This window comes from Monopterus albus, unplaced genomic scaffold (assembly GCF_001952655.1).
Source record: "Monopterus albus unplaced genomic scaffold, M_albus_1.0 scaffold131.1, whole genome shotgun sequence".
Lineage (NCBI taxonomy): Eukaryota > Metazoa > Chordata > Actinopteri > Synbranchiformes > Synbranchidae > Monopterus > Monopterus albus.
Genome location: NW_018128011.1, coordinates 850,105 through 864,131, shown reverse-complemented (window position 1 = coordinate 864,131; position 14,027 = coordinate 850,105). Strand labels below are relative to the sequence as shown.

At 39.5% G+C, this 14,027-nt stretch overlaps 1 protein-coding gene across 1 annotated transcript in view; it reads left to right on the top strand.

The window, feature by feature from the left end:
• The window catches only part of rapgefl1 (Rap guanine nucleotide exchange factor (GEF)-like 1), a 47,839-nt gene extending 36,781 nt beyond the window's left edge, over positions 1-11,058 (top strand). The window contains exons 14-16 of the mRNA XM_020613203.1: positions 2,202-2,266; positions 2,998-3,052; positions 3,863-11,058. Coding sequence (XP_020468859.1) covers positions 2,202-2,266; positions 2,998-3,052; positions 3,863-3,987 — 245 coding nt within the window. The 3' untranslated portion in view covers positions 3,988-11,058. The remainder of the gene's footprint in view (positions 1-2,201; positions 2,267-2,997; positions 3,053-3,862) is intronic.
• The last annotated feature ends 2,969 nt before the right edge of the window (positions 11,059-14,027 follow it).

Here is a 14,027-nt window from a genome sequence, read left to right as displayed (position 1 = left end):
CGTGGGGACGTCCTCCCGTGGGCCCACCACCTGCAGGAGGATCCGTAAGGGGCTGGTGCAAAGTGGATTGGGCAGCAGTCGAAGGCAGGGGCCTTGACGACCCAATCTCTGGACACGGAGACTAAACATCTCACCTTATTTTAAAAGTGAAATGTATCAGGCCAGTAGACATCAGGTTTATCTTTGGGCCTCATGCAGACTCTACCAGGATGTAAACATAAGAACAATATCACTGAACAATATATCATTCAAGAACACCTGAGCTTTGCACCCCCCGACTTCAAATAGTATAATAAGTGTAGGTAGTGACGGGACCAGAAAGTAGCCTACAGATGTTTTCACTGCTAGTCACATAACCTTGGTCTTGTTGTCATAGCAGCCCTTCTAGAGTCTCCTGAAACCGAACTAGGGACTAAACTACATCCACCTGACTTTTAAGTAGAGATCAGATGATTATTACTGGATCATTCATAAATCTTCACTTATTGATCCTCTGAGACTCTGTTTGCCTCCAGCTGTGGATCAGATGTAAAACTGCTGCAGACACATTAGCTCCACCTCACTAATTAGCACCTCTGGCTAATCAGCTCCATATTACTATCAACCTGCTGCACACACACACACACACACACACACACACACGTGCAGTCATTTTCAAAGACTCTCCTCCTAGTCTTTCCTCATTGCTCCAGTTTTTCTTTGCATCTCTCTTCAGAAGAGCTCGTTTAACCCAGAGTTTTTGTGTGCGCACACACATACACATACGTCTTTCTTCTGCTTTCACTTGTTCAGTTTCAAAAGACTAAATGAGATTACTGTACACACTGTATGCCTGTGTGTGTATGGAGCCTTAAGCTCTCTGTCTCCATGGCAACCCAACCCGAGAAGGTGGGTGGTGGTGGTGGTGGTGGGGTAGATGGGAGTGAATCAAATGGTTAAAAAGAGAAAGAGGGTGGATGGGATAAAAGCTGTTAGAATCTAAAGATTTCTGGCTCTTTCTGTGCTAAGAAGAGATGCGCTGATACTGAGTTTCAGGCCTGATAACTACTACGATACAGTATTAGACAGGTAAAGGGCACATTTTTTAAAATGACAAATTTATTTGTTATAATGTCAAAACAAATGCTTAGAGAGCTTTCACATCTCCGTCATAGAACCTCAAGCAGTGTTTGGAGCTTTAATATGTTTCAAATATGCCACCTTAGAGTGAGAGGTTAAGCTTTATTCCTATGTCCAGGGGTTAGCATATCGTGGCCTTCAAACACCATCCCTTCAGTCAATACTAGAAAATACCACTGAAAGTACATTTACTTAACTACTGTATTCGTACCAGTGTTAAGATTCTTGTACTGTAGAAGAGTATTTGTAAGGATGAAATATTGTATTGTACTTTTCATTGCACTAACAGCTGTAGTTATTTTTCATAATAAAATGCAATGTTAGCTTCCTCTTGACCAGCTATGATCCAGTAATATAATCCAGCATTGTGAAAGTGAGTACTCTTACTCACACTTTAATACTAGATGGTGGACACAGTGGAGCATTTAGCAGCTAGTAGAGACCAAAATCAGCGCTAAAAGAAGAGTAAACACTGGTGTTTGATTCATCAAGTGGACACAGACATGACCCCAACTGAATGTTGCTTCATCACTGCTGGATGTGGAAATAAGGACATGCTTGTTCACCATATTAACTTAAAATGTGATGTTACATCAGTGTTGTGTTCAGTGTGTTTCTGCTGAAAACCAGTGAATGAAAAGAGCAGTCAGTGCAGGTTTTAGTAGTAGTACCGATGTCTTATCATTTAATTGTTTGTGTGCACAAGTGGCATTTAAGGAACAATGTTAAATTATAAAACAGTAGCACGGCTAGAGAAGAGATACAAAGTTAGAAAACATACTCAGTGACACAGGAGTGTCTCTCATTAGCTACCATGAGCTGCTCGTCACACCAGACCATCTATATATATGGTAAAACAATGCATTATATTTTATTTTATATTTTTATGTTAAATAATCTTTAAAGTAACCAGCAACTACGGCTGCAAAATATATCAGCTGACGTTTGTAACAAATCAACAAAGTCCAAACTGATGTTTTCAGTTTAAAGAAATTACTTCCTGTTAAATACAGCAGGAAAAAAAACATTGGTTAATTTTGTTGTGATGCCTTCTGAGATGATTTGTTTCCTCTCTTCGTCAGATTTGACATTTCTTCATGAGAGCTGTAAGACGTTTCATGGCGATCTTGTCAACTTCGAGAAGATGGTGAGTTATTTCTTAAACACATCTCCTTCTTCTCCCTCATGTAAAAATTCAGAATTTGAAACTGAAATTTGAATTTGACATTCAGATTTTGAATGCAATATGTAAATGTTGTTCATTTTGAACACAAGATGTCTCCTGCTTTAAAGCTGCCAACTTAACTAACTTCTTCCTCTAATTTTCCACTGTTAAGGGTGAAATGACAAACGCAAGCAGTATCCCCTCCTGTCCTCTTGTCCCCTCCTGCCCTCTCTCTGAAACTACATCATACAGTATGTGGTCATGACAGCAGTAATAACCGGCTCCAGAACTAATGTATATGTAATATAGAGCCTGTGGGGGGTGTTGGTACAGCAGGAAGAAAACAGACAATTTTTTACTTGATTTATCTGAAGTTTTGCTAAATCTTAGTTAATGCGGCTTTAAGTTTCATACTGGTCCACGATTGGCTCTGGTCTAGCTGTGATGTCATAAATGTCGCGGGTACGTTCAGGTGTTCCACTGACTTTTCTCCCTTCAGCTGATAAATGTGAGACTCTGCAGTAAAGGGGGTAAAGCCAGACCAGACTTGTTGCATAAATAAGAAATAAACCAGTCTCAACAAACAACAACCCAACAGAATCAGACTGGAACAGGAAGTTTGAAGCTCATCTCTTCCTCTCTTGTCCCCTTAACCACCACATTATACACTTTTTCTCCTTTTCATCTTTGTCTTATCCCTCCTTCTTCTGCAGCATAAAGTGGCAGAGATGGTGAGGACCATCAGACGATACAGGAGCACTCAGCTAGGTAACGAGCACACACACGTGCACTCTGTGTGAATGAATCTCTCTGGTCAGGTCAGGTCTCAAGGTGAACTCTATAACATTATGCAGAAGTTTTACCTGTTCTTGTGTTGACATGCTGCTGCTGTGACCTTTGACCTTGCTCTGTACATGCAGACCTTCTGTAGAAACCCTCTTCAGTATTGTTTCAGGTTTTATACGTTTTAATTAACTGACTTTTGCAGTGGTCACACATTCTGCTGTAGAGTTCTCCCTAATGAAGTTAAAAAGTAATTATTAATCAAAGGCAGTGAATTAATTAATTACCTTTATCAGTAGTACCTTATCAAATAATATAAAACAGCTGCTATGCCTGAGTTTTTGAATACATTGAGAATTTCTAAGTAATATTTTTAGCATACAGTCAAAATCAGGTTTGGCCAGAGATGGAGGAAAAGGGGAGACAGATGCCAGCTTCATTTCATTGAATGTTCATTTAAGACAAGATGTGAGGTCCAAGAATGCAGGTAATTATGTGGTATAACAGTTTTTTGACCACATCTCCTGGGCCTTCCTTAGAAATTTGACCTTGCTACAGCTCTGATCAGTGTTGGTATTTTTGTTGCAATGCGTTCTGTCATAAAGTAAAGTGTGTGTGTGTGTGTGTGTTTGTGTGCGGCTGCTGTGTCAGAAGCTAAAAGCCACACGGAGCTTCACTTTATGTTGAGCGTTGTCTCCATCTTGTGGTGACAGTTCGACACTGCACTGCTCTTTGCCATAACAGCAAAACATGGATTTAATATCCCTAACATTAGTGGTTTCCTTCTTCCTTTAGCCATGGATACAGAGATGTCCCCCTCCCACCTGCAGACGAAGGCCTATGTCCGCCAGTTACAGGTGATCGACAACCAGAACCTGCTGTTTGACATGTCCTGCAAACTGGAGCCCAAAGACACATAAAGAGATGGACAGGGGGAAGAGAAGGTGACAAAAAAGAAACTGGGATGGGGAGAAGAGGAGTAGGAGGAGGAGGATGACAATGTTCACAATGTTCAAAAGTCTTGTGTTAAGAAACAAAAAAGCCAAGAACCAAAGGCAAGATTTAAGTAGAAAGAGAGAGAAAGAAGTGATGGAAGGATTCTCATGCTGGAACTGGAAACCATCTCCTCCTCCTCCTCCTCCTTGTCCACCTCTTCACCTACTTGCAACATAAAAACAAAAAAAAAGATTTTTGATCAACAAGGAGAAGAAATTTCACTCACTCTACTACTTCTCCATCCATGTCTCTGACTGCTTGTTTAGGTTCTTTCTTTCCTTATCTCAGCCTCCTCCTCCTCTTCCTTCCCCATCCCTCCATCAACAGCTGCCCAGTCAAAACACTGCCAGAATCCCTGAAAACCACTAATGCTAAACAGACACATGGCCCAAATCACATAACATGAAATACGGATGTCTTTTCTGTTCATAATTCATTCAGAGTTTGTGGCTAAACCTCTAGATTATCTAGCAACAGATCGTCCGCTGGATTTTTCACTCCAAAATCCAGCTAGTTATCAGCATGGAACACTGTTGAAACATCTGTAAACATCTGTGGGGATTGTTCTGGAACCTTTGGCGAAGAAAGACTCAGCAGCATTAACATGGCATTCAAGAAGCTCCTCAGTCTGTCAATGGCAAATCGTCTACTGTAAGTTTGAGATACATTGCTGCTTTGAAATCTCTGCAAACATCAGACACAGGAGAACAGTGAAGAAGAAGAAATAAAACCATGTTGTCGTCATGTTGTTGGACATCTAAGAACTTAAAGGGACCACCAGACTCCCTACTGTTTTTGTTCCCCCTCCTGAGGCAGTTGACCAATCAGACTAGAGACAGTCTGGCAGCTGCCAAACCCTCCACAAAACAGCCTCCATGATGAATGAGTACAGTGAAAATTATACATTATTGGCCTGAATATTTTAAGTGGGAATTACATCTAAGGAGCGAGTGTTGTATTATATTCAAACACTAGACAATTACATATACACTACAACAGATTCTGTTCTTGAACAGGGACCATCCCGCTGTAACAGCAGTGCTTACAGAGTATTGCATTGTGGGGTGTAGAGCTGCAGTGATTATTCAGTGTGCATCACGCGATGCTGCCGTGCCAAGTGTGGACACCGGGGCAAAATCACCTCATAGATCAGCACCGTTTCTGGAGGACCGGAGAAAACAAGTCAAAGCGCCTCCTGATGTCTTTACCACAGAAACAGACTGAATCATTTGTCAGACAGACAAAAATGACCAATGTGAGGAGCTCAATAACAAAAGCAGCCAGTGGAAAATCAGAGGAAACCACTGAGACCACTTCTACAGTTTGACGGAATAAAATGAGACTGATGGACAAGCTGCACAGATGCGGGGTTTATGTTCTGCTTTAACACAAGTATTGAATTTTCCACTTGGGCCTTCTTGTTGGATGAACACTGTATCTGGCTACTTACTTTTTCAGCACTTTGAAAATGTTGCATATCTTCATAAAATCATTTTCTAAAAGTAGCTGATGGAAAAGAGTGGTAATATTATAGTCATGGTCACTGTGCAGCAGTGATTTTGTTCCCCAGGATCTTGTTTTTGAAGAACATGCGGACACAGGACACTGAAACTCTGCTGGAACAAAGTGACGTGAAACAACTCATCATGACACTAAACTCGTTTTCAAGCAGGTGGAACCAGTAAAATGTAGATACTACTACTTTGAAAAGTCTAAAGTGCGACTCAGAGTTTGCACCTGGGTGTCCAGCACGCAGAAATCTGTCATCTGGATTTCATAACTGAATATATTTTTCCATCAAAATTCTGAACAAAGGATCATGTTGTGGCTCTGTCACCATAATGAACTCGCAGTCCTGGTTGACTGTGTCCACGGTTTACATCAGTGTTAGCACTGTTAGGCTGACCTCTGATTTGTGGTTTGTATCAGCTGCCATATTTCACACAATCAGGAACACATTTCCTCCTGGATTTAACCTAAATAGTATCTTTGACAGACTTTCAGACACTGTGGGATGGTGCGTTAATGGACTCTGATCAGGATATTGGACTTTTTCTCTCTGGATGAGACCGTGTAGATGCTGGTTTTCTACTAAATTTGGTCTTAATCTCAGTTTGAAGACATTAACAAGCTCTTCAGTCTTTTCTGCATTTTGTTTCAGGACTTTAATGATGAATGTCATCATTAAACATCTCTCACAGTGTTTTATGATCCAAGAGGAATGTTGGAAACTTCATGTCACACTCAATTTAAAGGACCACATCACAGCTTTTTGCATGTTTTACCCAGTTTAGTACAAATCATGCACGTGCTGCATCAGCACTGGCTTCTCCAAAGCAGACCGCAGTGTCTAGAATGTGGTTTAGTTCCTCTGTGACGGTTCATTTCTCTAATATTCAACTTGCGTAGTGTGTAAAACTTGCACCCGGCCTGATATTATAATCAGGCCGGCTGATATTGCACCCGATTATGATATTATAATCACTCATATGCATGAAAATACATATGAGTGATTATGTTGATCTCTGGCTTTTATTTATTATAAACCACTTCGGTCTGTTTTGGGAAATGGTCAGTGCTCCATGATGTGTGTGTGTGTGTGTGTGTGTGTGTGTGCGTGTGTGTATGTGTGTGTGTGTGTGTGTGTGTGAGAGAGTTGGAGTAAATTAGATAAAACATGCAGGAAACCAGAGATATGTACCTTTTAAGAAAGTGACCAGCTAGGTGAATTAATAATTGCATGACAACCTGTCAGACATGTTTATGGGATGACATCATACCAGAAATAAAAACACAAACATACATAAGAGTTAACAAGGAGACTACTATTTCTCAGAATTGGGATATAACTGATCTCACACCTGAACAACCTATTGGCTTCAAGGAAGGACCTGATTGGCCCTCACAGAGCTGCCCTGCCATTGGTTGGTTCAGTGGATTGGCAGGTGGAGGCTCAAGGTGTTAACAGAGCAACAGGAAGTGAAGCGGGTTGATCGGCATCTCACATCAATGAAGCACTTTTGCCAAACCTCAGGGCTCGGAGACAGAGAGGTTTTGTTTACTCTTTATTCTTGATTTTCAGTAGAGTTCAGTTCAGTTGAGTCCAGTTGTGTTGCGATCAATTGCTTCTGTGTTTGTACAGCTGATCACGTCACACTTTTCATATTTACTATACAGTAATAATAGAAATCTATAAAGTTGTTGTTTTTATGCTGTGATCTCCACCAGGTCTGGGTCCAGTTTGTTTGCACTGAAACTTTTGGTTTGGTTTTTGAGTCACAGATCAACAAGTCAGAGCTGTGTACACTGTATAAAAAAAAAAAGACTCCATCTTAAGTAATTTTGTCTCAAGGGCCTCGTCACCACAGCATTATAACAGGCAAAGTTAAACCCAGTTTTGATGAATGCACACCTGGTACACACAGGTCTCTCACAAAGGTAAATGGTGGAAGATTTGAACTATACACTGATCACATATACGTGTGAGGGCATGTAGCACACTGACCCCAAGCCACAACATTTATTTAAAAAAATACCTTTTTATTTTTATCCAAGCCTATGGTAAAAAAAAATCTCCATGCTGCAGATTTGATGATGTAGACCCCAAGTGCGTTTAAACTGAATTAGAGCAACTTGTTTTATAGCTTATGAATTCAGTGTTTTATTTGTTAGAGTAAGAATAATTTTTCCACATTTAAAATTCCAGATTTTCTTTGAGACATTAAGACTTAGCTCTAGAAAAAATGATTTATGATGGAATTTTTTTCTTCCCTCATTGCACTAAAGAGTTTCACTCCAAGATGTTGTACATACTGTACAAAAATGATTTGTTTAGCTCTTCTGCAGCGGTGTCTGACCGAGCCCCCCAGCCCTTCAGGATTACTTCTCTCTGCAATCTGCTCTCAGAGAATAGACGTAATATTCTGATGATGAGAAATGATGTGATTTAGTGGGAGAATGTTTGTGAGGAAAAAAGGGGAAAGTTTATGATTTATGAAGCAAGTTTATGAATTTTGTGAGAAAATATTTTGAGAGAAAGGGGGGACATGTCAGATAAAAATCATGATATGAGGATTTCAGTCCAAATTTTGAGGTATATTGAGATGTTAATTCTTTCTTCCATATTAAGAGACCCTTAATTCAAAAAACCTCCCCTCATTATTCCCTCTTATTTGAGAATTTCCGGTAAGATAACTGTTGATAGTATTTTTCACTAAGATGGCCAGTCAATATTGTTGTTTATGGTTGGACTGAAACTCTTCAGTGTAACAAGGTGGTTTGTGTGTAGGTAGTTTCTGAAAAAGTGTAAATGGGTTTGTTTAGCTCTGGTGGCTGGGGAGAGTCATTTTCCATGTGTACCATAACATCCTGTCTGTAAACGTTCAGTCAGGCTGATCCCATCCAGAAATAAGTCCAACTTTTCACACAAAGGACACTTCGACATATCCATCATATCCAACTAATATCTTTGAAGTGTAGTAGGTTGAGGTTTCAGATGCTCAACTTAAGATTGGTTTAAATATTTATATTTTGTTTTACAACTTGGATTTTATTTTGGGACTTTATGGATGCAGTGAAACAAAAAAGACCGGATTTTAAATTAAAAAAATAAGTATTAATTGGTTCGTTAAGTTCCTTTAGATTAAGCTAGTCTGTCTTGCCTGTAACCACGCCCACTAGTGATGACTTAGTGTACTGGCCACACCCTCAGTACACTCCTGCAGCGCTCCCACAAGGTGTAAACATCAACCAAAAATATCACCTGGAGTTCAGTTTGGCTGCACTTCTGAAGTTCATCCATCCATCTATTATTGATACCATTTATCCTACAGAGATCAGACGAGAGGCGGGGTACACCCTGGACAGGTCAACTTCTTCAGCCATTAAATATTAATGGAGCAGTCTAACATTCTGAATTAAAACCTTGGGACAGGAGCAAAACAGAAATCCCCCAATTTTCCTCATATCATTCACAACAATGTGTGTTAATGGAGGTTGCTTAATTCTGGATGGGACACAACCTGCAAAATTTCTCCACTTTACAAGACCATATGGAGTCTTTACATTCTTTTTTTTTTCTCAAACCAGATAAATATTCCCCAGAAGAGTTAGAACCATCAAGGTCACAGGTTCAACTTAAGACTCTCAAAAACATGAGCTCAAACTCCTTTGAACATACTGTAACTTTGGCTTCAAACTTGCAAGAACTTGAGTTCAAGTTTGAACTTTCATGGAGCTGGTATTGGACTTTTATTCTTATAGATCAACTGTAGTCGGAGTTTCCAGCAACACAGATTCCAGCTTCCAAGTGCATGAGCTTAAACCCCTAATGAAAACTTGAACTTCCAAGTACGAGTTCAAACTCCTCTGAACACAAGTTCAAGTTTTGGCTTCCAGGAACATGAGTTCAGGTTCAGACTTCTAAGAACACAAGTTTGAGTTTGACCTCTCAAAAAGACAAGGTCAAAGTCCCAAGTGCCCATCACATCTACTGCTTCAGATTTCCTCCTAGCCTGAGAACAAAGTAAGTTTTCAGCACTCCATAGTTGATATTAAAGGTCTTGTCAAGATGTGAACTTTTGCAGTGAGTCAGCCTGGTACAAAGTCTAAAACCCAGTGAAGATGACATCATCAAAGTCTGGCGGTGGCTCTCTCAGGACCACTTCCTGGGTGTTGGGTGTGTTATTATGGAGTCCACTGTAGTTCTGGGCAGAAACAAAAGACCTGAATGCCAACCATCTCTTTAGAGATATTTAGAGATGGTTGGGATGGTAAAGAAAACCATTATCAACAATAAATCTAATCTAAACTAACTAAACCTTCTAGTTTTTGGCTCTGTCTTAGTTTCTGCCTGTAATTCTACAGAGATCCATAATTTTGGAAAGCAGGTGGCCTTGACCTGTGAGGCTGCCTGCTTTCTATTGCCTCCTACTGTCGCCTGTATGAAAACACTGAAAAAATAACTATCTGTGTATATTGCAACCCTGTAAATAGGCAAATACTAATGGAGACTCTATTTTATGTACGAGCTGAGAGGAAGAGTGACACAAACTCAAGGAGAAATATTTGATTTGGTGTTTCTTATTTGCAAAAGTGAGAGAACATGTACAGTAATGCTAGAAAGAGAAATATTATGAATTTATGACTAAGAATTTTACAGTTAAATATCTTCTGTTGGACTGTTTTGTTTTCTATATAAAGCTTGGGTTTGTTTGTTTTTGTACAGAAGTGGTTGTTTACATCGATACAGGTCCTTATTTCTGTGAATGCCGGACAGATGATGCGATTAGAGCAGATGTTTGCTGGGGGCGGGTCCTGGGGTGTTGGAGTTGTATTAGGGCTTATTCCTGAAAAACACTGCAAAAAGAAAGAACTGGAATTTAATCGAGCCTGCTGTAATGTACGACAGACTATTAGAGCAGCTGGTAAAGGAAAAATAAAATCCCAGCATTTTAAGGAGAAAGTAGATGTTATGGAACCAAATCATAATTTTACTATAGGAAAAGTATCATTTTACAAGTAAAATCATCATCAAAGTGTAAATTTGCAAGAAAAATGTTGGGAATCATGTTGCATTAAAGTTGTGATTATGTTGCATTGTATAACGATGCAATTACAAAAAAAACCCCTTAACCTGGTTAAAATATTTTTGTATAAAATTACATTATCTCAAAGGATCTTTCATTTACAACCTTTCTTGCAAAAATGAATTAAACCTAATAACATTAATTATTACAATATTCATAATATAGTTACACTTTTATTACTGCAGTCACAGCTTGATAACATATTATGATTAGCACTTTTGTGTGTTTAGCGTCTGTAAAAACAATCAATTTTTACAAATATGATAAAGTCTTCCTTCAGGGGAAGTTTGTAATTGATTAGGCGTTTAGTCAAAATGACTGTAAGGACTGCGTTTGTCCCGTCTCCTGCAAACCTCTGCTCCTTTTGCCGTCACACTACAGACACTGAAATAAAACCTTTGGACAACAGCAACAAAGCCGCCTCACGTTCTGTGTGTTTATGTACTACACAAACCCTCTACACTCAGCACTTTACTGAAAAAGTCACTATTCTGAGTTTTTAAGTAAGCTGTGATACAGCAGTGTAAAACACTCCAGTAAGGGAGGAGTCCTCTGCAGGCTCCCAGCCAGGAGCAACCTTTCATTCATTATTTTATTTATTATTAATATAAAGATTGAATTAAAGGCTAAAGAAGTCATTGTAGGACATTCAGAGATTGTTCTGCTGATTAGGGACGCCTGTTTATACTAAAAGGAAAACTTGTTCTCGCCTTTTTCATGTTGGTCTCTTTTTGATGATTTGTAATTAAGGATCCTCTGACTTTACACCTGGTGCCATCATCAAGCCAACATTTTAATTTGTTTATGATCAAACACCTTCTAAACATTCACATCAGCCTCAGGTGTACCTCAGTTTACTTCCTGATTTTGACGTTAGTTACACACGTAGCCCAACTCAGTTTTCAGGATGGGTAACAGGAGAGGCCATGCAGCTGTGTTCTTACAGGGCTCCCGTGGTCCAAATGCATCGCAATATAAGATGGAAAAGCATCTTGACATCTTGAGTGTGTGCGTGAGCAGGGGGTGTGTGTTTTAATTTCACTGGCTATGGTCGCTGCTTCCCCGCCAGGACTGTACACTGGACCAGGTTCCTCCTTGGTTTCCATCCCTGTTTAGGAGAAGGGTTATATTTAGAGTCAAATTTAGGGGATGGGGGAAGGTTGGAGCTTCAGATTAGAGATGTGTACAGTATTGTGTTTACATGAGTGCGTGTTAGTTCCAGTTTAATTTCAATTATTATATAACGGGTGCATTTTGAGAAAGTGAACCTCTCTTACATAATGCATTATGTAACTTTACAATATAGCGAGGGTTCAGTGGTTGAAGAAGTATTCAGATCCTTCAGTGAAAGTAAAAATACTGTAAATGTCCTGTGCTCAACATCTTAAGTTAAAGAAAAGACAAATGCTCAGCAAAATGAACTTAAAGTATAGAAAGTATGTAATTTAGTGTGTATTGTCCACTCAAATTTGCCCAAATGTTAATTAGTACTGGTATGTATTAATATTAGGATAATTATTGTTGTTCTTAGTGCTGTTATTATTTATGGTTGAATTATTATTGATGAAATACATGTAAGCAGCATTTTGTTAAAGACATGTAACTGAATTCGGGATAGTTCTTGCACTGTTCTATTTTTTTAGACCTTACTGCTGCCATACAGTTGATCACTGCATATTAACTGATCAGTTTGAAAAATGGGTGGATGTGACAGGTACTGCTCGAGTGGTTCAAGTCTTAGAAGTGACAGAACTTTCTCTGTGTCTGTAGGGAACGCCTTGTCTGCTAGTTCAGCGATCACCCGTGGCCTTCCACAGGGGTCTTTTATTGTTTTCTATATATATTAATCTCTCAGAGAGGTTGCTTGACATTGGAAAACTTCACTGTTATGCCAGTGAGACTGACTTATATCTGTTCATAAGTCCAGCAGACATCTTGTGACATTACAACCTGCCTGGTAGATATAAAATAGCTGGTATGTTTCTATGTTAAATACAGAGGAAACTGGAGTGATGGTCTTTGAACCAACAGCACAGGGAATTTGTAAGGCATGCTTTCGTTTCCTTAGACACGTGTTGTACAAAGGAGACTACAAATCTATGGATGATTCTTGATTCTGACCTGAACTTTACATACTAACAAAAAGGACCATTGCTAAGATCAAGTCTTTTCTTCCAGTTCAGGATGCAAAACCCCATATTCTTGCCTTTTGTTAAAGCCACTTGGACTGTTTCCTTGCACTGGCTACATGGCAAATCACTTTGCTTGCCTCGTGCATGAGCTTCCTTGTTTGCTTCCATGTTGTACAACCTACTGCTTCGACACAGTAGCAGTGTGAGCTGTCTGAGTTTAAACTAAATGTATATTCCTGCAGTTTCAGTGCAAAAATCATCCACAGACTTAATATAATCCAGACCAACTCATTGGAATTAACAGCTAATTCTTCACTGAACTAAAATGCAGGTTATCATTTGGAGATTGTTTTTTAATATTCATATTATATTGTTATTTTTTTATAATTTGTGCAATTGCAGGCACCAAAACAACTTTTCTTCTTGTTCTCAGTCACACGTGTTTGCACAAGGCCATATACAGCTACTGGGACAAATTAGCAGCAAGACTGGGTGGTGGCATCATGTCCAGCTCTTAACATCCACAGTTCAACCCAGGTCAACCTCTGACTTCAACTTAGAAATAAAAGTACACAATAAAAGTGTGAGAATATTGAATTACTAAGGCAAAAATGAAAAATGACAAAAAAATTATGACCTTTTGACACATAGACTGTATGATTTGACATCAGAAAGTGATCTGACTCATGATGCCTGGACAGGACTGATAAAGCAGTGGACAGCTGATAGTTCAGTGACAAAGCAGCAGGCAAACGAGTTAAACCTGAGCCAATCTCGGCAGTGCTGACACGGCTAAGCCTGAGCCAGCACGCTGATGGTCACATGTCATGTTGTGCTGCTTGAATGTATGTAGTTCAAATGGACATATGTAGACTGTGACTGTATATGGCTCATTGGTACAGTGTACAGAGGACAGTTTCTGCAAAATGAGGACATTTATTTTTTTAACAAAGTGGGGATGCCTTTGGAAAGTGGGAATATTTTGAAGGCCAGGACTTTTTTAATGTGTAGACCTTTAAGAAAACAGAGACACATTTAGAGAGGTGAGCAAAGTGAAATGGGTCTTCACAAAGATAGAACTACAAACTAACATTGTGCAGGGTTATACAGAGCTGTCATCCAGCCAGTCATACTGTACGTACACAAGCCATGCCCCCAGAACGCAAATACACACACACTTTTGGACAACCTCCAACCCTCCCTCCCCCACAGCAAAGCCTCTAAATAGGGCTGCACTCGGGCTCT